The sequence below is a fragment of the Coturnix japonica genome, chromosome 6, assembly GCF_001577835.2.
Source record: "Coturnix japonica isolate 7356 chromosome 6, Coturnix japonica 2.1, whole genome shotgun sequence".
NCBI lineage: Eukaryota > Metazoa > Chordata > Aves > Galliformes > Phasianidae > Coturnix > Coturnix japonica.
This window is the reverse complement of record NC_029521.1, coordinates 17,986,778-18,010,264: the sequence shown is the minus strand read 5'-3', so window position 1 is coordinate 18,010,264 and position 23,487 is coordinate 17,986,778. Positions and strand designations below refer to the sequence as shown.

General features: G+C 39.9%; 2 protein-coding genes and 1 long non-coding RNA gene across 7 annotated transcripts in view; 2 read left to right on the top strand and 1 right to left on the bottom strand.

Annotated features, from left to right (window-relative positions):
- The window catches only part of IDE (insulin degrading enzyme), a 55,774-nt gene extending 54,530 nt beyond the window's left edge, over window positions 1–1,244 (bottom strand). The window contains exon 1 of one of the 4 annotated variants that reach the window (XM_032445423.1): window positions 1,146–1,244. Coding sequence is in view for 2 of the 4 variants with exons in the window: in XM_015866934.2 (XP_015722420.1) it covers window positions 802–905 (104 nt within the window). In the remaining 2 variants the exon portion in view is untranslated. Of the gene's footprint in view, window positions 1–801; window positions 1,031–1,145 lie in introns of those variants that run through there. The other 3 variants (XM_015866935.1, XM_015866934.2, XM_015866932.2) reach the window with 3 other exon arrangements.
- Window positions 1,245–1,271: 27 nt separating this feature from the next.
- On the top strand, window positions 1,272–5,545 carry LOC107315978. 2 transcript variants are annotated; one of them, XR_001556140.2, is made up of 4 exons: window positions 1,272–1,413; window positions 2,784–3,280; window positions 3,803–4,010; window positions 5,061–5,545. It is a non-coding gene; the product is annotated as an uncharacterized LOC107315978 (long non-coding RNA). The 2 variants fall into 2 exon arrangements; XR_001556139.2 differs by lacking the exon at window positions 5,061–5,545 and having other exon boundaries at window positions 1,277–1,413; window positions 3,803–4,068.
- Window positions 5,546–6,270: 725 nt separating this feature from the next.
- KIF11 (kinesin family member 11) lies at window positions 6,271–22,982 on the top strand. Its single transcript, XM_015866931.2, has 22 exons — window positions 6,271–6,548; window positions 8,206–8,338; window positions 8,481–8,578; window positions 8,662–8,740; window positions 9,096–9,281; window positions 9,367–9,491; window positions 11,026–11,116; window positions 11,397–11,639; window positions 11,736–11,831; window positions 12,523–12,611; window positions 13,064–13,151; window positions 13,946–14,134; window positions 15,247–15,454; window positions 15,648–15,820; window positions 16,117–16,239; window positions 17,245–17,403; window positions 17,748–17,887; window positions 17,981–18,260; window positions 19,134–19,356; window positions 19,636–19,790; window positions 20,114–20,230; window positions 20,626–22,982. The coding sequence occupies exons 1-22, from the start codon at window positions 6,286–6,288 to the stop codon at window positions 20,749–20,751; spliced, it is 3,384 nt and encodes a 1,127-aa protein (XP_015722417.1). The 5' UTR covers window positions 6,271–6,285; the 3' UTR covers window positions 20,752–22,982.
- Window positions 22,983–23,487: the final 505 nt, after the last annotated feature.

Below are 23,487 nucleotides of genomic sequence, written 5' to 3'. Positions count from 1 at the left end.
CACAGCAAAGTCCAAATACTGTATGCATTCAAATGCTCCTAGAGAAGTAACCCAGCAGAAGGAATGACAGCCTCAGAAAAGCACCAGCTCAGAGCCCGCACTGTGGATTACCTTCACAACAGCCAACACATGCAGCACATTCACGCCATGGTGCACACAGCAATTACAAACAATAACGGTGCACCCAAATTTTGCCACACAGCAGTTGACAGCATGAATCATCCTAAGTCATTTGTTTTCCCAAGGAAATGAAAAGCTACTTTGCCATCTTTTGTACCGCTAAATAAAGCTTTGGCCATTCGGTTAACAGGCACAACACCTATAGAAGGAAGAAAACAAAGTTCCCCTCTCCCTCCTGTCAACTTCGGGTAACTCGGAGCAACCTATTTTTGCCCCATTTGGGACGTTTATGCTTCAGGAGAGTAAGGCAAGTTAAGCAACATTAAAACTCCTTTTCTAGAGGAAAACGAAGCTTAAAACAAAACAACAACAACCAACAACCAGAAAGCCCACCCCGCACGCACAGGAACGCCCCAACAGGGCAGCAGACACCCGCCCCGCCGGTACGGACGGTGCAGCGCAGGGCACACACAGGCCTCTCGACCCCGCTCCCCTCCCGGTTTCCCCACAGCCCCGCGTTCCGGGCTGCCCACGTTCCCACAGAGCCAGGACCACCCCGGCCGCACAACGCGCCCCCGCCCCGGCCCTCACACGACACGGAGGACGCGGGCAGGACTCCGGCCCGTCACGCAGCGCCGTTCCCTCCGCCCGGTTCCCCCGCCTCACGCGCACGCACCGTACCCGAGAAAGCCGCGCTGAGAGGTGAACTGTGAGGCCGGGGCGGCCCAGGGACGCGCGCAGCTCAGCAGAGCCCGCCTCAGCTCAGGGAGCAGCCGCTGCCGCATAGCCCGGCCCCGCCGCCCTCGCCCGGCCTCTCCCCGCCGCACGGCCCGGCCCGGTCCCGCTCAGCACGCGCGGCTCCTCAGCTCAGCTCAGCTCAGCGTCCGGCGGCGGCGCCATCTTCTCCGCCCGCCTCTCCTCCCCTCCCCGCCCGGCCAATCCCTCCCCGGCGCCCTCGGGGTCCCGTCCTCCCTCCTCGCCCGGCGGGGCCGCTTCCACCGCGCCGGGCCTAGCAGGGCGCGTACCTGGGGGCGCGTCGGGCTGCCTCTGCTGCCGGCGGGGCGGGGGCTGCGGCTGGGGAGGGGGCGGGGGGCCTCTGGGAGGAGGCGGAGGCGGTGGAGGGGGTGGGTGGCTGGGCGGGGAGCCGGGGCGATACTCGTGGCGGCGGGTGGGCCCCCGAGCCGAGCCCGGCGGAGGAGGACGGTGCGAAGGGCAGCGGGAGCGATCCGCTGCAGGCTTGAGGGACCGCGCGGGGCCCGGCCGTTTCCCTGCTGGTGAAAGCCGAGACAAAAGGTAACTGGACGCCTCTTAATTTGAGTTCGGTGCCGCCCTGAGTGGCTGAGATTTCAGTTCTCGTCGCGGAGCCGGTATCTCAACCCTCGCTGCCCGCAGGGAGAGGAATTAAGCTTTGGGAACAGTCCTGTTGGAGCCGCTTGGCCTCCGCTCGCTGCCCATGAGCTGTGTGGCGCCGGGCTCCACTGCGGGCTGCTTCGGGAGCTGTGAGTGCTGGGCCGGCTGCTGCTGGAACTGCGGGCTGCAGGATTGCTGGGAAAATATTTTGTTCTCTGGTTGGCATACTTGGCTGTGGGAACGCCGCGGTTGGGGCTGGCTACTTTAATTGATTTTTAGGTAAAGCAGCTGGAAAAAGTCACCACAACACCTGTTTGTGTTCCTAATAACTTGCTTTCTTTAGATGTAGCTTGTTTCCACTGTCCTATTTCACAAAACATAAAAATACTGAAAATATTTCAATATACTATGTTTAGTGCCCAGTTTCAGTCCATGTACTTCTTGCTGCCTTCCTTACGGGTGGTAGGTCACAGCTGGAAGCATTTTACAGTACCCTGCTGTCCTTCAGAACCAATGACTCAGCTCAGGATATTCCTGTATCCAGAGATGGGAGTGAAGATGTATCTAATGCAGCTTTTAAACCTGTCGTCTTTGGTCAAATTAGTTGTTCAGAATGACAGTATGGTACTCCATATGGTCAACGAAATCTGTCAGGGAGTTTTGGTAGACATTCAGCTGTTGGTTCCCATTGAAGCCTGGGCTGCTATAGGGATGTTTCTGTCTGTACCTGAGCTTCCCAATTTAAAGTAGTCATGTCTGTATCAAGCACACCCACACTCTGGTCTCAGTTTAGATACAGAACTGTCTCACAAGTTAACTAAACCTGGTTAGAGCAGAGCAGTTTTCGCCTAAATTAACTGATTAGATTTAGAATTGTGTGGGAGACTAGTTTTAGCACAACACGGTACATCATGGAAAAAGGAAGTGTCACGTTGTCCTCAGGAGATTCTAGTTCGAGGTAATCTGTTTTTTTCCATTTCCTGGTGTATGTAAGAGAGAAGATAAGGGTGGAGGGAAAAGAAAGGATCAGTGATGAGATCTTTAATCTTCATTCTGTCCTATCACCATTGCCTGTGCATCAGAAAGGGTTATGCTGCTGTGCTGAGCAGAAGGCAAACTGCCAAGTGATCTCCTTAGTCATAGGTCTGCTTTCATCCTGAAGCAACCAGGGGATTAAAAGGTTGGGATTTGGAGTAGAAGAAATGCTTCTGCCTCTTCTGCTATTTTAAGATGTAGATGGGTCATATCAGCTGTCATGTGAAAGCTACAGAAGTCTACAAGTTTTTTTTTGTTTTTTTTTTTCCCTTTTTCAGGTCCTGGAAGAGTTTTCTGCTCTAATGTACCCTGCTTTTTTTCAACTGTGTTAGTTGCTCTGGTAAATACCACCTTTCATAGAGATCTCACCTAAGCCTTGTATGTATGTCAGCAGTTTCAGGACTGGTTCAGCCCGGTTCTGTGACTAATGGGCTGGTGGAACCCATGGACCCACACCCCAGGAGAAGGGTAGCGAGATGGGCCTAAAAACAAAACGGTGGCAACGATCTGAGGAGGAAAGCTAACTTACTAAAAAAAGAGATATTGGAATGCCAGATAATACAATATGATACAGTGTAATTGGAGTTGAAGCTAATAAATCAAATAAAAAGAGAAAAAGAGAGTATCCAAAAACCAAAGGCTTTTCTCTAATACTGGAGGCAAGATGTCTCCAGTGGCAAATAGAAAGACAAAAGAGGGACATGTCATGGTCTGCAAACAGTTACATCTCTCCCACTGAATGGAAAATGGAAACAGAACAACACATCCTTCTGGGGTAAGTAATATGTTGTTGTTGTTCACTTCTGAAAAGCAGGTACCTGGAACTCTCCACAGACCTGGAGTGTTAACTCTTTAACTCCCAGTGCACTACAGGGTTTGATGATGTGGAATATCAATAACAAAAAATCATGAAACCATGAAATGTGCTACATCAGCAGAACTGTGGGAATAGTTGCATCTAGAGCAAGGGCTTCTCCTTGTATAGCTGTGATGATGAAAGATCACATCTTCATGTATCAAAAAGAACAAAGTTCACACCTTTTATACTTTGTACCTGTTTTATTGTTTCTACTTCCTGTAAGCTTGTTTAAAGGTCGTGCTGATATTTATTTAGAACATATATTATTATAATTAACTACACTGTTTCAGTTTATATACTAGCCAGGAACCACCCTCCTTCAATTATTTTGGATGTATTTTGTATGTTTTTAAAGTATTTTTATATGACACCATTACCAAAAATAAAGAATTTCCTCAGTGTAGCCCAGCTGTTTATTTATTTATTTTTCTCCTATAGGGTTTTAATTGCTTGAAAGCAGTTGGTGCTGATTTCCTTATCTGCTCTACAGGAAAAAATGGTCTTCTCAAAAAGATCAAAAGGATTTAAGATTTGGAGTCACTGTGGAAATTATTCAAAAATTGCCATGAAGGAGCCTGATAGTGTAGCAGATCCCTCTTCAGGATATGTGACATGGCTGTACTGTGCAGGAAAAGCAATCCTGAAGGTAGTCAGGTTCAAAACTGTTTTATTCTAAACAGGTGTTTTCTATTCCTGTTGAAAACTGAGGGTTGTTTGGTCTCCATAAATGTTCAGCAGTTGCTGATGAACATCAGTGTGTGCCATCGTTTCCACATAGAGAAAATCAGTGACACTCCTATACTTCATGCACACTTTTATATCAGATGCCATTGTGTCAGACTGCCCCTCTGCTCCTTCAGTGGTGATTGTATGTGAAGACCTTTCTCTGACCCATTTCAGCTTATATAATGTGTACCATGTTAGTAGTCAAAAGAGGTTCTATTCAAGCTTATAATTATATCTCTCCATTATTAGGCCTTTCTTAATTCTTAGCTAATCGTGTTTTAGTGTCAACAGTTCAATTTGCCAAGCCTCCATACCCATAATTATCCAGGTCACCTGATCTGATTTACTGAGTTTTGAAACATTCATTTTCAGTGAATATCACTGTAAAATGTGGGCCTGTTTTCCAGGTTTATTGAAAAACTGCCTTTATAAATCAATAAAGAGCAATCTCTGCTGCAGCCATTCTGGCAGATGTGCGTATTACACTGTGGATTACTTTTCTGTCATGCTTTTTGTTTTTTCCTAAAAAGAAAAGAATAAAGCACTTCTCACAGTACAATGTAAACATGCATTCCTGCAGGTCATTCTCATAACCACTGTTTAGATTATCCTTAATATTCTTTTTTTCTCATGTTTACTTTCATTGCTTGTGAAACGCTGGCTCCCTGTGACTCAGTTTGTGTTTATTGTGTGTTAATATCTTTAGGCTCAACCTAGTCTCAGGAAACGATTGGCCATTGTGCCATACATTGACTTTGTAAAGCAGAGCTACCGCTGTCAAACTGCGATTTTTAAGCTGACTTGAATCCCAGAAGTTTCTGTTTTCCACTTAGCACAGATTTAGCTCCTAATAATTAGATTGATTCCTGTTGTTTAAATGCAGGTTTGTATGATCTCTTGTCTGTTAATGACAGACATGTTTGTATTTTGAGCAAAATTCTGACTGATGCAGATCGTATGTTCATACCAGAAAAGAACAGCGAGGCAGAAATGAGATGAAAAGACGTCTGTCAATGCTGCCTTCTTATCTATGATCTGTGTGAGGGAGTAGAGAGCAAAAAACTGAAGTTTCAGTGTGCTGCATAACCTGCATTCAGCTTCTCCAGTCTAGCAGAAACTCCGATACAGCTGTAAGTATGATTTATTTTTACTCCTGGCACACATATAATACACACACACAAACTAACAAACAAAACACTTAAGAATGGTTGTGCTCTCAATTTGCAATTGCTGTTGCTTTTGTGTTGTACTAATTTTCCTTCTTGGTTAAATCTTAACTGAAACAAAAATGTATTATTGTGATTTTGGTGTTTCATTAGAGGCTCATAGAGTTACTAATGCTTCATCAACCCACCAAACTCATTGTGGTTGCAAAGTTGAGCTTCAACACTGATAGAAATCATATATTCTGTAGTTTTCAGTGCTTTTAAATTAAAAGAACTTTTGTTACAAGCATTTTCTTGGACTCGTTGCCTTATTTTCTGGGTTAGAGCCTGAATGATCTCAATGGGTTGAAAGGCAGCAGTTCATCTGATGGTTACAGACTTTTAAATGTTTGTCCTTGCAAAGTACTTTTATTTTCATGCAGTATATATATCCTATGTAATATTTGTTATTTATTATATTTGCTATTTTCCATATGTATTATTGCCGTACATACATTAATGTTGTTTTTAGTGGCATAAAATCAGTAAGGTCTTATGTGGAACAAAGAGCAGACAGCGGCTGAGAGAGGCTGCTAATGAACATTGCTCTTAAGCACTGATTTCCCAGCTGTTGTCCTGCCTCATCCTCAGCATGTTTCACATCAGACACATCCATGAATGTTCATGTTCTGTGAATCAATGCCTGCTTACAGCAGGCCAAGAACCGACACCTTGTGTCCTTCCCTGTGCTGAGACTGGTGAGCTCTGACATTGTTCTCACTGTGGAGCGAAGTGAACGAGCACCGCGTGGCGCTGCTCCCTGCCCCTGTCACAGCAAGGACAGCTCCTCCCCCACCCGCCGTCACGGTCCCACACGGCGGCACGTCGTGCGCTGCCCGCTCTCACTGTGTCTCTGTGGCGCCCCCTCGCGGCTCAGTTTCAGGTCGGCTCCTCCATGGTTGGTGGGGGGCGGTGCTGTCCCGGCAGGACGGGCCGCTTCCGCTTCCGCTTTGTTTGCGCGTCAGCCGCAGAAATTTGAAAGCAGTTCCCATGGTGCCTGGCGGGCGGGCGCTGATTGGTCGGGCGGCTGCAGCGCGCGGTTCGAAGGAGGCTGCGGTGCGCGCTGCTGGGCGTTGTGCGGCGGCCGGGTCTGCGCTTCAGCGTCAGCCGAGTCCAGGCAGCGCGCTCTGTTCTTCTGCTGTCGGCACCATCGCGTCCGGGTGCGCCATGACCTCCCTCAGCTTCCAGGGCGGCGGCTCGAAGAAGGACAAGGAGGAGAAGGGAAAGAACATCCAGGTGGTGGTCCGTTGCAGGTAGGCGCGGCAAGGCACAGGCCCGGGAGGGGGAGAACTGCGCGGGGGGCGGCGTGCGGCTGCTGCGTTGGTTGTTGTCCTGCAGGGCCGGCGCTGCGGCACCGTGCGGGACGGGCCGGCCCTGCTGAGCGTTAACTGCACAGCGTGAGGGTGAGGGTGAGGAGCTTCAGTGAGGTTCGCGTAGGGAAAGGACACGTGTACCAAATTGCTTTCCCCCACTTACAGCAGTCCCCTAACGTCTCTTTATTCTCGTAATGCGAGTAAGTTAGGGGACTGCTGTAGTTGTGGGAAAGGCAGGGACGTTGCAAAAGATGAGTGATTTTGAAGCAGTTGTATATGAAACACTGTTGTGCAATGGCTTCTTTTCCATCTCGCCAGCACTGCATCGTTCTGCTGCAGCCTTGCTGTGTATTGGTGCCTATACGATTAAGTTCGTGTTCTGTACAACAACAGCATCAGGACTATATGTGGAACAATACTTTGCTTTTGTCGTGACTGATACTTCGGAATAGACAGCAAATGCTCCTCTCGGTTCCCTGCTGCTGCACTTGAGTTCCATTCACTTTGCAGATCCGTGGATGCAGTTGTCTCAGTGGCCCCTACTTTGCTTCTGAAGCCTGATGGTTGTGAGCTTACCAAAAGCCTCAAGCCACACATTCACTGTATTTCAATAAAAGCATGGATTTGGATCTTTTGAATGTGCATACTACTGTGTTTAAAGGCCCCTTCCATTTTAGACTATTCTATGATTCTGTTGTACATTAATGTCCTTCCTGTAACTTAAGGGGATGAACCTGCCACCGAATGCTATCATGGCATGTCGAGTTTCTGTTTGCCTAGTGGCACTTACTCTAGTTGAACTGAATTACCCCTTAATCACGAGGTTCTGGTCTATGCCATAAGGCCATATATATGTGACTCTCTTTGCTATCTTGTGCTGAAGCACAATTATTATTAACAAAACAAACCAGCAACAAACAGCTTACCACTTAAATGCATGAGAAGCTGTAGGTGCTTGATTTTTCCTGTAGTAAATGGAAGGAGAACAAGGTCTGGAAAACAGGTTGTGTCAGTTTTCCTTAAATAAAAATAAGGGTTTTAATTTAACCCAGTTAATGTTCCTCTTGCTCAGTTATCATTTTGCAGATTCTTAAATCATAAATCATAGAATGGCCTGGGCTGAAAAAAACCTCAAAGGTCATCCAGTTTCAAGCCCATTGCTATGTGCAGGGTTGCCAGCCACCAGACCAGGCTGCCCAGAGCCACATCCAGCCTGGCCTTGAATGCCTCCAAGGATGGGGCATTTACAACCTCCTTGGGCAACCTGTTCCAGTGTGTCACCACCCTCTGTGTGGAAAAAGTTCCTCCTATTATCTAGCCTAAACCTCCCCTGTCCCGGTTTAAAACCATTCCCCCTTGTCTCTGTCCACCTTATTAAACAGTCGTACCTCCTCCTGTTCACATGCTCCCTTAATATATTGGAAGGCCACAATGAGGTTTCTCCAGAGCTTTTTTTCCAAGCGAATCAAGCCCAGTTCCCTCAATTTTTCTTCATGGGAGAAGTGCTCCAGCCTCTGATCATCTTAGTGACCCTTCACTGGACCATTTCATGCTCTTGTTAGCAATTGTATTAATTTGATACTTTTTTTGGTTTTAGGCCATTTAATGCTTCAGAACGTAAAGCAAACTCCTATGCTGTTGTCGACTGTGATCAAGCACGAAAAGAAGTTAGTGTCCGTACTGGAGGAGTCACAGACAAGATGCTAAAAAAGACTTACACATTTGATATGGTAACTGCTTGTCAAGCTGGAGACTTGTAGTTATAACCCAGCAAATTTCCCTTAATAGAGTCTGATGTCTGCACTGTACAGTGTGTGCTGTGCAATATGTTACTGTACTGGTAAATAGGACGTGTTGTTTTTGCTCCAACAGGTTTTTGGAGCTCAAGCAAAGCAGATTGATGTATACCGGAGTGTTGTGTGTCCCATTTTGGATGAAGTTATTATGGGCTATAACTGTACAGTGTTTGCGTAAGTATCCCAGTAATTTTTATCAGGAATTTAAATTTGAATCTCTGTTTCTTGTTTAAATATTAATTTTTAATTCGTAACAGCTATGGCCAAACTGGTACTGGTAAGACTTTCACGATGGAAGGGGAACGGTCACCCAACAAGGAGTACACTTGGGAAGAGGTATGTTTTTACTCATGAGGTTTCTCTTGTTGCTGTACTGTGTAATGCAAAGGTAGATATTGCAGAAAGATAGTGACAACCTAAAGTTAATCAACTTTCAAACTCTGAAGCTAACTTCTGGTAAACATTAGTGAATTAACAAGTGTTCTCATTACTTATGAAAACCAGAACTTTACATCATTAATGCATATGCGCAAATCTTAGCAATAATTGTACAGAAAATAATCTTTAATTCAATATACGTGTGTGTCCAGTAGGCCAGCAGTGGTAGTTGGAATTTGTTGCTGCTTCACTCCCTCCCCGTCTCTATTTTTGTACATCTATATACATATATTTTTTTCATTTTAATCTGTAGGATCCATTAGCAGGTATAATACCTCGTACCTTGCATCAGATATTTGAAAAACTCACCGAGAATGGCACTGAATTTTCAGTGAAAGTCTCTCTTTTGGAAATATATAACGAGGAGCTTTTTGATCTTCTGAATCCTGCTCCTGATGTTGGAGAAAGGCTGCAGATGTTTGATGACCCCCGAAACAAGGTGAGTGCACTCTTCCAAAATTTGTTATATGAAGGCTTCTAGAACTGTTTGGAGAGGTAGAATGAACATGTCTGCTTTTTTACAGAGAGGTGTAATTATTAAAGGCTTAGAGGAGATAACTGTACACAACAAAAATGAAGTCTATCAGATCCTGGAAAGGGGTGCAGCGAAGAGAACAACTGCAGCTACATACTTGAATGCGTATTCCAGGTACAAATCTTGCATGTTTCAGAAACTTTTTTTGATAATGTTCTATGAAACTGGATTTTACTGAAGGAGTGAAAATTGTTGAAGCCAGAGTAAACCTTGCCTGACCTTGAGATTGTACATTATAGTTTGTTGCTACATGTGGATTAGGAAACTATAGTAAGAAACTTTGTCTTTCTTGCTCTTTGTGGGTTAATGTATTCTAGTACATGTATGAAGAGGTGTCATAAATTGTGGTAGTCTCAACTTAAAAAGCTGTTGCTGTCAGAGGCAGAAGTGATTCTACAACCTCTTGCTTTAAGACTGCATGCTATTTTAAGTATGCAATTAAAATGGTACTCCTGAAATTGTACCTACCCAGTTGCAGTGTGAGGGGTAGAATGTTCTTAGTCTGACATGTAGAATAATGAAATTTATTAATAACTCAAAATTAAGCAGTTAGCTTTTTCGAATATGCCTGTGGAAACAAAAGTCTGTCAGATATCACTGAAGTATGCTGTATGTTTTAGCAAGGGATAAGTAATCTCTACAGAAAATATTGATTATGTTTAGTATATATACTTGTTAAAGAGATGGATTGTCTTTGTTCTAGCTATTATGAGATATTATTAGTTTATTGTCAGTGCTCTTTTCCTGGTTCTTTTCACTAGAAAAAATCTAGGCTTAAGTGTCTAAAGTGTTGCTTCCTCTTCTCACCAGCAATAGAGTGTGGTGTATTAGGGTTTGTTTTTGAAACTGAAGTAATGTCCATACTGTTTTTTATAGCATAATGCTAGCTTGTGAATGTGTACGAGATGTATTGCGGAAGTCAAGAATAAGGGATTTTTGTATGGCAATGCAGGCTATGTCATATGATTGCAGCTCATAGTCAGAATCTGGTAGATATGTTGGTCAAAAATCTCAGTGTTTATTACTGACTTCGTTCTTGAGCTGCAGGTTGCAAGTCTGTCATTGTGAGCAAGTAGGTTTCAAACTGCCATAACTTCTAATGTTTACTATATGTCTCAGCTTCCTATTGTAGAAGATTGTTAAAGAAATAATCTCAAGTTAACTTTTTTTTAAACAATGTTTTGACTGAAAATTAAATTGTATTTCTACATCTTTAATATTGGGTTCAGATTGTTGCTGACTTTTAGTCTGAATAAAGCACTAAATTTCTTAATCTCATGTTATGTAAACTTGTTCCTATTGTATTGGCTACAAAAACTGTAAGCCAGTTTTCTTGAAGCTTCTGTGAGCAGAGGACACAGAAATACAAACATCAAGTATTTCTGTTGGCTTCACTTAAAATAACATGGAAGCATCAATGAAGCAACTGGTTGAAGTTTGGTATTCAAGCCTGATAGTTTATAATTTCCTCATGTGTATAGAGATAAAAATAGACAATTTTTATTGTCTTGGAAATGTGTAAGTTGCAATTAATGGGGTGTGTTTATTCCTTATAAAGAGCACCGATAACTAACTTGAAGTAATATCTTGTAGAAAGCAGATAATTTGGCTTAAAGAACATTTGTCTGAAATTGAATTCTTTTTATAGCCGTTCCCACTCTGTATTTTCAATTACCATCCATATGAAAGAAACCACAGTAGATGGAGAAGAACTTGTTAAAATTGGGAAGCTAAACTTGGTGAGTATTTGAATTAAACTTCGCTGTTGACAGTACTTAGGTAATGAACTAAACTATGTAACCTCATTCTCTTGGAAATGAAACACTTGCAAGGGCAAAAAGAGTCATGATTTTTCTGAGCAATGTGAGCTGTTTGTCACTCCTAAAAATGTCTGTCTCATTTGTCACTCTTACAATCTCCTGAACAAATAGATGCATTAGTTCATGTGTGTTGCGTTCTGCAACATGGCAAGCATTCTTTGTGTTGATTTGAGATAGAAACATGTCTTTACTCTTTCAGGTTGATCTTGCAGGCAGTGAGAACATTGGTCGATCTGGAGCAGTTGATAAAAGAGCTCGTGAAGCTGGAAATATCAACCAGTCTCTCCTGACTTTGGGAAGAGTTATTTCTGCTCTTGTAGAAAGAGCCCCACATATTCCATACAGGGAATCTAAACTCACAAGAATCCTTCAAGATTCTCTTGGAGGACGAACGAAAACATCAATAATTGCAACAGTTTCTCCTGCATCTATAAATCTTGAGGTAAATTTTAATCTGATTATCTATTCCTAAAATGATTATTTTTTCCAAGATTATTTTCTCCTTAGCTTGACCTAATGTTGTATCTGTTTATCACAGGAAACACTGAGTACGCTAGAATATGCCCACAGGGCAAAGAACATAATGAACAAGCCTGAAGTTAACCAGAAGCTGACCAAAAAAGCTCTTATTAAGGTAAGCTAGACATGTTTACTTCATTTCTGTAAAAACAGAATATATTTGATTTTTGCTAATTCCTGCACAGCTGAAACTGTGTTATGAAACTGTGGGGAAATTGACTACCGGGAGGGTATTTCTGAGGTGATTATAATCACTGAGGTGATGCTTGACTAAGCTACTCTGCTGGTACACTATTAAACACTGTGCAAATACTGAAGCTATTGCTAAAACTAAAGTTGGAGAGAGTGCAATTGTTATTAGATGTGACTGAATAGATAAACCTGTTCACCGGATGGTGAAAATCTACTAAATAACAGTAGATTACTTTTTCTGGATTTCTCTATTAGTAGCTTCGCTGCCTAGAAAATGCTTAAATTAAGCAAACTTGTCAGTAAATATGAATGAAAAGGCACAATGAAGAGCATGAATGCAATTAAAGAAGCTTCAATTGCCAATATAAACTGTTAAATGGAATAAGAATTATTTGAATGGGAAGATTCAATGCTTACTTAAGTGCAACTGAATGAATAGAAGCTGTGCTACGTGGAACTTATTTGGACACAGAAACAAAACTAGATTCTGAAACATCCTTCTGTGCTTGTATGAAACTTCCATATAATTCCATATTGTGAGACATCTGTTGAGGAAAAAATTGAAAATGAAGTATAAATATTCAAGTTGAAATGTGGTTATTTCCTTGATACAGGAGTATACTGAAGAGATAGAGCGTCTGAAACGAGACCTTGCTGCTACACGTGAGAAAAATGGAGTCTATATTTCCATTGAAAATTTTGAGTATGTCTTCAGGATTGTTATAAAATGTCTAACAGCATATATTGGTTCTCAGCCTTATACGTTTCCAGATATGTTTTCATAAGGCTAAGTTAGGAAGATTTACCTGATCAGTCACTTTCTTCTTTAGAAATTAGTTATTACACAAATAGGAGCCTATGAAATATGGTTGCGCAAAGACCTTCAATTGTGGAACTTGCCACAAGCATCATGAGCATGCATCTTTTTTTTAATAACTTATTTGCTCTGTCAGCTTGTATATAAGTTTGTTCACACAGTAAATTTCAAAGTCTTCTCACAAAGCTTTAATCTTTAATCTGTAATCCTGCCTGTGTTAAATGAAAATTCTAGTGCTGAAGTCAACGATACTTCTTGAAAAGACTAAACACGAGGCCAATAGCTGACTTGGAAATCAGCTCTATTACTGTTACTATTCTTATTAATCTTTGCTTTAGTGCCCTTAATGGAAGGCTGACGGTTCAGGAAGAACAAATTGCAGAGTATATTGACAAAATCAGCATCATGGAGGAAGAGATGAAAAGAGTAAGTGCCATTTCTCAAGTGCAGCTTAAATCCCCCAAATAAAGAGAAGATGTCTTGAGGGAAGGAAGAGAAACGTTTGAACAAATAATAGTCTGAAAATTTTTGATCTTAAATGTCCTTTGTAAATACTTGATGGAAGCTTTCTAATCCTAGAAGCTGAGAATTTCAAATACCATATATGAAACTGCAGAATACAATATTGATTTCTAAAACTATTTCAATGTTTAAAGTTTAACCTTTAATTTTCCCTGCTGAGTTTTCGGCAAAGATCTTCTTGTAAAGCAGTGTAATCTGAGTTGCCAGTTACCTGCCTAGAAGAAAAGAACGAAGAGAGAGGGGGATGGTGATGAGTTCCCACTAATAAATTAAGAATATGCAGAAAATTGGAGCTTTCTCTTCCAAATAAATGGAATATGTAACTAATGTGTACAAACAAGCTTACCTTTTAATCAGCTTTGCTAATTATTCCTCATTCTATCGGCTTATATTTGTTTAGTGGAATTCCTTCATTGTGATATAACAGCTGCTTGGTCTTGTGACTTGAATAGGGAAATGAAGGGTTTTTGCTATGGAAACAGTTTTGATTTGCTATGTTTGCAGTAAATAAAGACTCTTCTAGCCTTATGTCAGCTTTAAGACCTCTGAGCCTTACAACTGAAACTGGTGAAACTTGCTTACTTATGTAGATGACAAACTGCTTTCTAGTATTATGGCATAACTAGGGATACATGAGGAGTTGCTGTTGAGCTTGCAAAGAGTAATGTTACTGTACTGATATTTGTCTCACGCTGTAGGTAACTGAGCTGTTCACAGTTAATAAAAATGAACTTGAGCAGTGTAAAACAGATCTGGAAATCAAGGAGAAGGAACTGGAAGAAACTCAGAAAGATCTGCAAGAAACCAAAATTCATCTGGCTGAAGAAGAATATGTGGTTTCAGTCTTAGAAAATGCTGAACAAAATCTTCATGGCGCAGCTAGCAAGGTTATCACTCTCCTAGCATATAATTGCAAGAATAACTTCATCTGTTTAAGGGTTCTGCAGTCTTTTCAAAGATGTCCTTGTCACTAAAGGATGATGTGTGACTGACAAAAATGAATTTAAGGTTTAAAAATTATGATTGACCCTCTGTAAACCGTTGTAGTAAGGAGTTACCTAGAGACTGCAAGGCTTCCCCTGTGAAAGTATTAGCCAGTGTATCTAACAGCAAACTGTCAGTCTGGAGCTAGCTTTTCATGAGGGTTTCAGAGCTTTGCAGTATCTATTGTTATGAGTTGTTTTGCAAAAAAAAAAAAAATAGTTTACTTAATTAGATGCTTAAGCCTGACCCTAAAGCCCAGAGCAAGGCATGCATAACAAGAGTAGAGAAATTGCAATAAGCAAGGAACATGTACAATAATACTCACTTAGTAACTGAAACTCTTGCCATGTCTCTATATTTTAGAGGGTATTTAGGGACTTTTTTTGATGTGATTATGACTGGATTTAATTTTCGAAACAGACTTGATAGAGACAGAGTCCTGTTGTTTAAAGTGCAAAGTGATTTATCCCATGTTTTTAGTCAACACAAAAAGTTCTTTCTATTCAGGTTCTTGAAAGGTTGGGAGAGGGTGCTCAGTTTTGCATGTGGGTTGTGGAATGTTTGTGTGAGGTAAATGGGTAGAGAAATCATTTACACTAAGTACAAAACCAAATTTCTGCTATACTTTCAAATTCTAAATTAATTATCACAGAGGTAATACTGGAAATCACTTGCTTTCAGTACAATTAAAAAGATATTTACTGTCAAATCTTCCAGAAAATTTGAAGTGACTGGGAATTTTTCAGTTACTGTCCAATGTTCATTGTATTTTAATTCTTTAAATACTGAAGGTGTCCTAATTTAATACTTGACAGTTGGGGCAAATGATCTCCAGTAGGTAAAATTTTCATGTTCTGAGACTGTAGATGGCATAACACAAGATTAAGGCTGTAATTTGATGTTAAGGGAAATATCTGCTTCAATTTCAACTTAGAACTAGGGTTTTTCCTAACATTAATTTATGCTTGGCTTCTGATTTAAATACCTACTGAAATAACCTTTAAAAAAATTGTAGTTGCTTAATACAGTTGAAGAAACCACAAAAGATGTATCTGGTCTCCTTGCAAAACTGGACCGTAAGAAGGCTGTTGATCAGCACAATGCTGTTGTCCAAAATACATTTGCACGACAAATGACTGATTTGTTCAACAAAATACAAAATTCAGTTAATGAGAACAGTGTGAAGCATCAACAGATGTTGACGTCTTACACAGATTTTATAGGTAAGTGTAATAATTGTATGTGAGGTTTATGCTGATATATTGCAACAGTACTCTCAAAGATCAGGATTTTAAGATGGACCCAATTTAGTAAATAGTTAAAGCTTAATTTTAAGCAATGTAATGATTATATAATGATGTGTCTGGGATGATCAGCTAAAGTAGTATTGTTAACGCTTAACGATTTATTTTGTAGGTGACATCTTGTCTGCCAGTTCTTCAGCATCTAATATTCTTACATCAGTTGTATCAACATCTTTTGCCTCTCTTAAGGAGTTGGTGTCTACTGAAGTTTCCTGCATGTCTGAAAAAGTATTACAACATGAGAATCTGTCACTTGATCATAAAGCTGAACTTCTGAGACTAATTGTTAGTAAATTTATATATTCTTTCATTATTTGAAATTTATTAAATCATCCTCAATTAAAAGAGGTGCTATAAACATTATCTTCTTTTTCCTGATGCTCTGTTTCAACACCTGGCCATCATTATGTCCCTCTTCCCTTTTCATCCCATCACAAGCTGTAATGTGATGTACAGCAAAAGCTAACTGCAGAGAACATAGACCTTACTTATTCAGATAAATATGGATAGCTTCTTACAAAAGTGCTAAGGAGAATTCCATGTTTTGTTTTACCTTTTTTTAATCCTATTGTTCTTTCTAGGAGGAGCATGCGTCAGGATTAGGAAGCGCATTAAATAGCTTGAGACCAGCAGTAGAATTTGTTCTGGGCCTAAACTGTCAGTTTCAGACTAACATGAAAAAATATTCAGCTGTGGCTGATAAGGTAATATACAGATTTTCTTTTGTGCTTTTCTCTTTTATGTAACTTGTGTGTACCTCCTTTTCTGCAGTGCTAGAGTTTTCATGCCTGGTTTGTCTTTATCTCCTTTATTCTGTCACTGGCATTGTTACACTTTATAGCTTATCCTTTCAGACTTCCATTTTTGTGTGTGTTTTCCCTTGCTACCTATGTTGGCACAGCAACAGAAGAATGGTAAAATGTAGATGCTTAAAGCTATGTATAACAGATATTTGGTATTTTTAGTAACGTTTCTACTGTATTGTAGATATCTGAAACAGCTGACTTAAATGAGTTCTATGACTTCAAATTTCTCCTGTTATTGTACCAAACTTTATTTCCTAGTTATCTTCATTATGGGGAGTTCGGTAGTACACAATAATGGTGCAAGATCATCCAGTCCAACCACCCATTTTTCAACAGTTTCTTACTAAACCATGTCTCTCAGTACAACATCTAAATGTTTCATGAGCACCTCCAGGGATGATGACTCCACCACCCCCTTGGGCAGTTATGTTTTAACTCTCTGTTGAAATGCAACCCCACTCTTTCATTCTCTCCACTGTGTTGAAAACAAACCTCGGTTCCAGGTGGAGGACTAAGTTTCCCTCTTCTGTCAAATGCATCTCATCTGAAATAAATTCACTTCATCTAGAGGCTGTCTTCTGGTTTTCAAGCTTTAACAGCAACTAGTACATGGCTCACAACCTTGTTGCTTCTTACTCTATTCTTAGTCAAGTGTGTTGTCTTCCTATGTTGTCTACTTTGCTGGATTCTGTTTGGGAAAGCTCATATGCAAAGTGCCATTTTGTAACTTCAGAATGTTCTACACGTTATTTGCCACCATTATCCTCTATACTTTACTTGCCTTTGACAATTCTTGCCAAGTAAAGGTTTTTTCCCCTCTCTCTTCCCCATTATGCTACAGATAAGTATCCGGTTCTTATAATAAACATTTAACTTAAAATAAACTTTTTTTTTTTCCCAAAGATGGAAGGTCATAAAAAAGAGATGGATACCTTCTTTGAAGATCTTTCTCTTGCTCTGAAAAATTTACAGGAAGAAACAGCTAATGTTCTTGCTCAGCTTCAGAATGATTGTGAAAATTTAAGAGAAGAAGTGGAAACAACAAGAGTAGCGCATACAAAGGTACCCTTAGATTAAAGAGAAATCTTAGTGTCACATGTATTTTGATTTAAACTCTGTAGCAATAAGCCACAGTATTTGTTTCAGAAGCAGTGGTGGGACAGTGGCTTGGTAATTCTAAGTCTTTTCAACTTTCGTTGTGTGACTTTAGCTATGGACATGTCCAGTTTATATGCCTTCATGTAAGTCTCCGAAGGCAAAGCGTCTGTCTCATCTAAAGTAAAAAAGAAACTTCAGCTTTTGGAATAATAAAGCTGTAATATGTTATATTTTTGTTAAGAGATATGTGAATGCCTTCCTTAATGTTAGTGAAGAATACCAGTAAGGTGTATGACTTTCCTTAACAGAGTGCATCTGAGTTAATGTCTTCGCTACAAAGACAGCTTGACCTGTTTGCTCAAGAGACTCAGAAAAACTTAGCTGATGTACTGGCAAAAAATGGAAGCTTGAAGACCACCATCGCTGCTGTACAAGAAAATGTTCACCTGTAAGGAACTGAATACTTTTGGTATAAACTGGTGCAACGTGTTAAAATCCACCTTTCAAAATTCTCTGAATTGTTAAACATCTGTTGTTGCAGGAAAACTACAGACCTCGTCAGCAGTACAGCTTCTAACCACAGCAGATTTCTTGCAACTATGGACGATTTTTCTCAGGATCTCAGAATTCTAAATGGTGAAAACAAGAGGATGCTGGAAGATTCCACTGACCGCTGTCAGCAACTTCTCATCGGTCTCAGAAATGTGTCTCAGGATGCTGATAAATGTGCTGAACTTACAATTGCTCAGATAGCTGACTTTACCAATCAGCAGCTATTGTCCTTCGAGGATGAAAAACAACAACTAAAGTGTTTTCAAAAGGTACCGGTAGCTACTGTAGTCTAATGCAATATTTGGAGTCAAACCTACAGTAGAATTTGTAGGGGGACATTCTTAATTGTAATCAGTACAAAATGGAGTCTTAATCTCAGCAGACTCATGCTAATAAATGCATTTTAATGAAACAAAAAAGCTGAACTTAGGGTTTAAACTAGCAGAGCAAATAATTGTAAAGAAAAATGGGTCTTGATTAATCCCATCTGGCTAACTTCCATCTGTACCTTAATCTTTTTACCTCTTCTACCATGCAGTTCTAATTCTAAAACTTAACTGCAGGTAGTGTCATGGGAAGATTTAGACAGAGATCAAATTTAGTCTGTAACGAAACAGACAAATCCAATTTGTTTTGCTAACTTTAAAAAAGTTAAGTGCTTCAGTGCTTGTAGTCTTGAGAAAGGTGCTCTTTTAACTATTATGCCTACTGAAAACTTCAGGCACTGCCTTTCAATGGGAAGAACAAAATGTGTGGGTTTTTTTCTTCTGTATCCTCTAGAAATGCATCCTGGTAGAATTTTATCGTGTTCCCTTAAAAATCCAAATTTTGTGCAGGGTTATGAGTAGAAACGTAAGAATTCTGTTCTGAATCAGTTGGCATCAGTTTTATTTTAAAGAGTAGCTTACTGAAATGACCATACTTTCTAAGAAACTGACTCTTCTGAAAATAGTTCTCGAAATGAGAATGTAAAATTGGCTCTGAAACTTCTCAATTTGAGGTCTCACAATTGTTTCGTTTTAAATCACGTCACTAACCATGCACCCACATCTTAGGAAAAAGGCCATAACCTTAACTTTCCTGTTAACTTGATGTTTTTGTGCTTTGTGTTTTTTGTTTTTTCCTGTTGTTGTTTGTTCTAGAAAAACAGAGAAAACTGTGATAAGGCGATAGCTGAAATTGCCAACCATATCGATACTCAGAAAAGTGCTGAGGAGAAGGTACTCAGTGGCTTTCTTGATCAAATGAAAGTTGATCAATGTGTACTTCTGGAACAGAAGCTGGCACTTAATGAAGAAGCACAGCGTGGACTGGCTCAGGTTAATGGTTTTCTGAAAGAAGATCTTAAAGTGGATATTCCAACAGGTATTTCAAGTAGGGTAGCAGACAATAATCTTGTGGAAAGCAATGTTAGTTGTGGAGTTCATGTCCAGAGGTTGATAGGACATAATAATAACATAACATTAGGACATAATAATAACATAATACAGCTGGCCATCTTGCACTTTTTTTGTTAAGGTGAATGCAAAAATTGAAGAAGAATGACTTCTGTATTGACTTAATGTAAAACTGATGATCTGTAATTAAAGCAATTGCTTTTTGTATTTAGTAGTATCTTTCATTTGTGTACTATCTGCATTAAAGGGACAACTCCACAGAGAAAAGACTACTCTTATCCAGTCACACTGGTGAAAACAGAACCCAGGGAACGTCTACTTGAACAATTGCGGAGAAAACAACTACAGATTGATGCTAGGATGAACAGCGTGGTAAAGGAAGTGGAGGGGAATGCAGATGAGGTATGCTTATGTCTGACAAACATATCAATGGAGATTTCACATCTCTAAAGTGTTTTGTATTGTTCTTTTAATCTCTGTGGAAGGTTGACTATAAACCCAGCACTGCTGCAGCCTTCCTGCATGGTACTTGGAGTTGCATACTGAGCTTTTGTGAAAAACACAATCTTGAAAAATAAGGGAAGACCTTAATAGCTGTTTAGAGGCTCTCATTTCTATTTTACAAATATATATAAAGCGTGATGAGATCTGTACAAGACTCAGCACTTCCATTCACGTAGGAAACTCAAATATTCAGTGAACTTCTTTGAACGCTTCTATTGTAGGACCTGCTGGCAGTGGAGGAAGGAATGCAAGAATCCAGTGAAAGTCTTGGTGGTGACAAGTACTTAGTGGATGTAAACATAAGCTGTCATGCAAATGGGGGCATTCCCTTTTTCCAGGTAACTTTCACAGCCATTCTAAACAGTGAAAGACAGTGAAAGAAAGTTATCATCCTATAATAGGCTTGTAGTATAAAATCATTTGCTGATAGTCTTCAGTGTAGTCTTACAACTTCTTTTACTGCTGTAGAATACACTTTGTTAAACTTCAGTCAAAATAAAACATTCTAACAAGGTATTAAAAATATAATTATTTGCTAGACACATGCATTTGTTTTAACGGAAAAGATGAGATTTAATACAGTGCATTTTCTTAGAGACCTGATTAAATATAAGCTTTTTTGATTTTATTTTTTTTTTCTTGCATGCTTTTGACCCTTCTCTTCCACCGATGTATTGTGGACCTGCATTATCTTAACATGCAAAACTTATCAGATGTTTTCTTTAAATTCCAGTATAAAAGGAGTCACAAAAAAGATAAAGAGAACAAATCTGCGATGATGTTGGAGAAAAACAAAACTGAAGACATGACAGAACAGCTACTTCCTAAATCTAAGCTACCCTTAAGATCAGCGAACTAAGATTATACATATATGTATATAGTGCAGATTCTTATCGAATACTTTTGGTTATCTACTGAGCCATAAGTTCTCTTCGTTATTCTGCCTCTGTATATAGTGATATATTGATGCAACGTTGGATCCGAAACTTGACCCAATATGTCCTGCCTTTGTTCTGTTTTTATATATGATGGCTTGCAAAGTATTAACAGTTCTATTTTTAAAACAAAACAAAAAAAAAACCTGCAGATTATGGTGCTGTATGTTACGTGACTTTTTTTTATCCTGTCAATTAATAGATTGCTTTCTGCTTCTTATTAGATTTGTAGTAGCAGGAAGGGATATGGAATAATGCTGGGTTTTTCATTGTAAATATGTGGTCTGTTTTTGTACTTGTCTTACACTTATTTCTGTTGCTATAAAGTAGATGGTTGTCTTTGGGATACTTTTAAATAAATCAGTTGATACATAGAGTACAGATGTGTATGCATATGTGGTTTTGGTCTTAAACTTGATAATATAGCTAAAACATTAGTGTATCTGCAAAATAGATGCTCTGGACACCATTTAGATAAAGATCAATAATTTTGATTATACCCTTTCACTGTGATTCTCTTAGTTATGGCACCAGATAGACTGATCAGCTGTATTTCTGTACCACTTCTTACCTGTTATTTTTCTTCATGGGTGAAGCTAATCTCTTTTCTTTAGCAGCAGATAGCAGGAGACAAAAGTATGAACAAGGCAGCTGTATGTCCACTGATACATTATTGTTTTATTTGTATCATCTTAGTACTTAGCTTATATACTAGATCTTTCTATTATGTGAAGTTTGGAACCCTATATAAAGGGGTTTTGAAATCTTGTTTTGTCTGTGGGAATGTTTCTATCAGTGTGGTTGGTATATTGTGAAATTCTGATAACAGAAACCTAATGGATGTAAGAATTCTCCAAGGCTTAGCATCTAGGTTCTTTTACACTGACAAGATTTTTGTTAGTGTGATCTGTCCATTTCCTAGCTGAAAGGCATTTCTGCAAGTCTTTCAGCCTTAATTTTTCCATATGGAGTTCACAAGACTGGTGTGAACAAACAAACTGGAGCAGCCAATGCCAAGGAATGATCACAGAATCACAGAATTGTAGGGGTTGGAAGGGACCTCTAGAAATAGAGTCCAACCCTCCTGCCAAAGCAGGCTCCCTACACCACATTGCACAGGTAGGCGTCCAGGGCACATCCATTAAAATGATGCCAGTATCTATGCTTATTTAACTTCTTGAAACTACCCTTGTCCATAGCTGTTTGATTTTCCTTGGTACAGATGCAGGTTGCTTTTCTCATATTGAAAGGCTTTAACAGTTGTATGAATCTTTAGGAGTGCTTGCTTTCTCTTTTCAGAGAGATGTGTTTTCTTACATTTGCAATAATATTATGGCAGGTAACTGCTCCTTTCGTTGGGCCTGGTGTGTAGTGGTCATGCCAGAAAGCTGAATGGGATGAAAAACTTGGATACTCTCTGCTTCCTTGCCACGTTCTCTTCTTCCACTAGGTGGCTCTAACACTGAAGTGTTACTCTAAACCTCCAGCGCCGATTGCTAACTAGGATTTAGGAACAGGCATTTTGCTGAGGTTTTAGTCAAACATCTGTTACAAGAGCAGGTTTGAAAACCTAATAATTTTATGCTTCTGCTAGGATAACCCTATATTCAAACTGTGGTGAGCGTTTGTTTAAGGAAGGAGCTGCACCTGAGTGAAATGTTCAGAATCACAGCTTGAGCTTTGCCACAGGATCAATAGATGTTTGTAGTAATTAAATGCTCTCTGAGATCTCTGTTGCATGGGCATTTGCTAAAATAGGAAGCAAAACCTACTTGTTTAGCTGTAAGAGACACCTTCCTTAACTTTGCTTACATAGGGTTACTGGATATACAGGTTTAACCTGTAGAGAAGAAATTGGTGATCTGGTGTAGTTTACAGAATGGTATCTATTAATGGTATCTATTTGGCTTGTTAGAAAGTATCACTCATAAGAAGTATCGAAGCTGTTTCCACAGAACAAGTCGGGAGGTCATAAGCTGACTGAGTTAGTTGCGCTGAGCTGGAGGTAGAGTTGTGGTGTGACTGGGATTGTAGCATACAGCTGCGCTCTAACTGGGTAATTTTTCCGTCTGATTCTAGATTAGCAGCCAAGTGGGGCAACTCTTGAATTAACAGCAAAAAAAAGAAAAGGAAAAAAAAAACAAAAACAAAAAAACCAGAAATATGTACAATGAATGGTAAAATGAACAGGGGAAAAAGAGCTTAAACACATGTAATGTGTGAAGAGTGATAAAAAGACAACAGGAAACAATAATCAGAGCCACCAGCTTTCTTTTCAATTGAAAGGGAGCAATGAAGAGACTGGAGGAAAGGAAGCTTTCTGCTTCCAAGCTGACTGCTGTTGCTGGCTGCTTGTATTTCAGGTATCAGAAGCAGTTGTGTGGGACTTGAGAGGAGTGAGAAGGTATGTAGTTGTTAGGCTCTACTTTCTTTGTTCTGTTAGACATCAGTCCCCTTTGTAATCATATGTTAAATGAGCAGAGGAAACAAGAGAGCCTATAGCTCTTCAGAGTGATAAAAGAAAATTTGAATATAGAAGATGGAAAAATAAAAAAGGTTAAAATTTCTTTTCCATCAAAAAGCATTTAAAGGGCAAAAAGTGAATTCTAATCTTCTAGAACATTAAAAACGGGGAAAATTAAATATATAGTTGCTAAATA

Coding starts and splice junctions, on each gene's coding strand:
- KIF11 (XM_015866931.2), top strand. CDS start 6,286: ATGGTGCCTGGCGGGCGGGCGCTGATTGGTCGGGCGGCTGCAGCGCGC. Junction 8,579..8,661: donor TATAACTGTACAGTGTTTGC/GTAAGTATCCCA, acceptor AATTCGTAACAG/CTATGGCCAAACTGGTACTG. Junction 17,888..17,980: donor GTACAAGAAAATGTTCACCT/GTAAGGAACTGA, acceptor CTGTTGTTGCAG/GAAAACTACAGACCTCGTCA.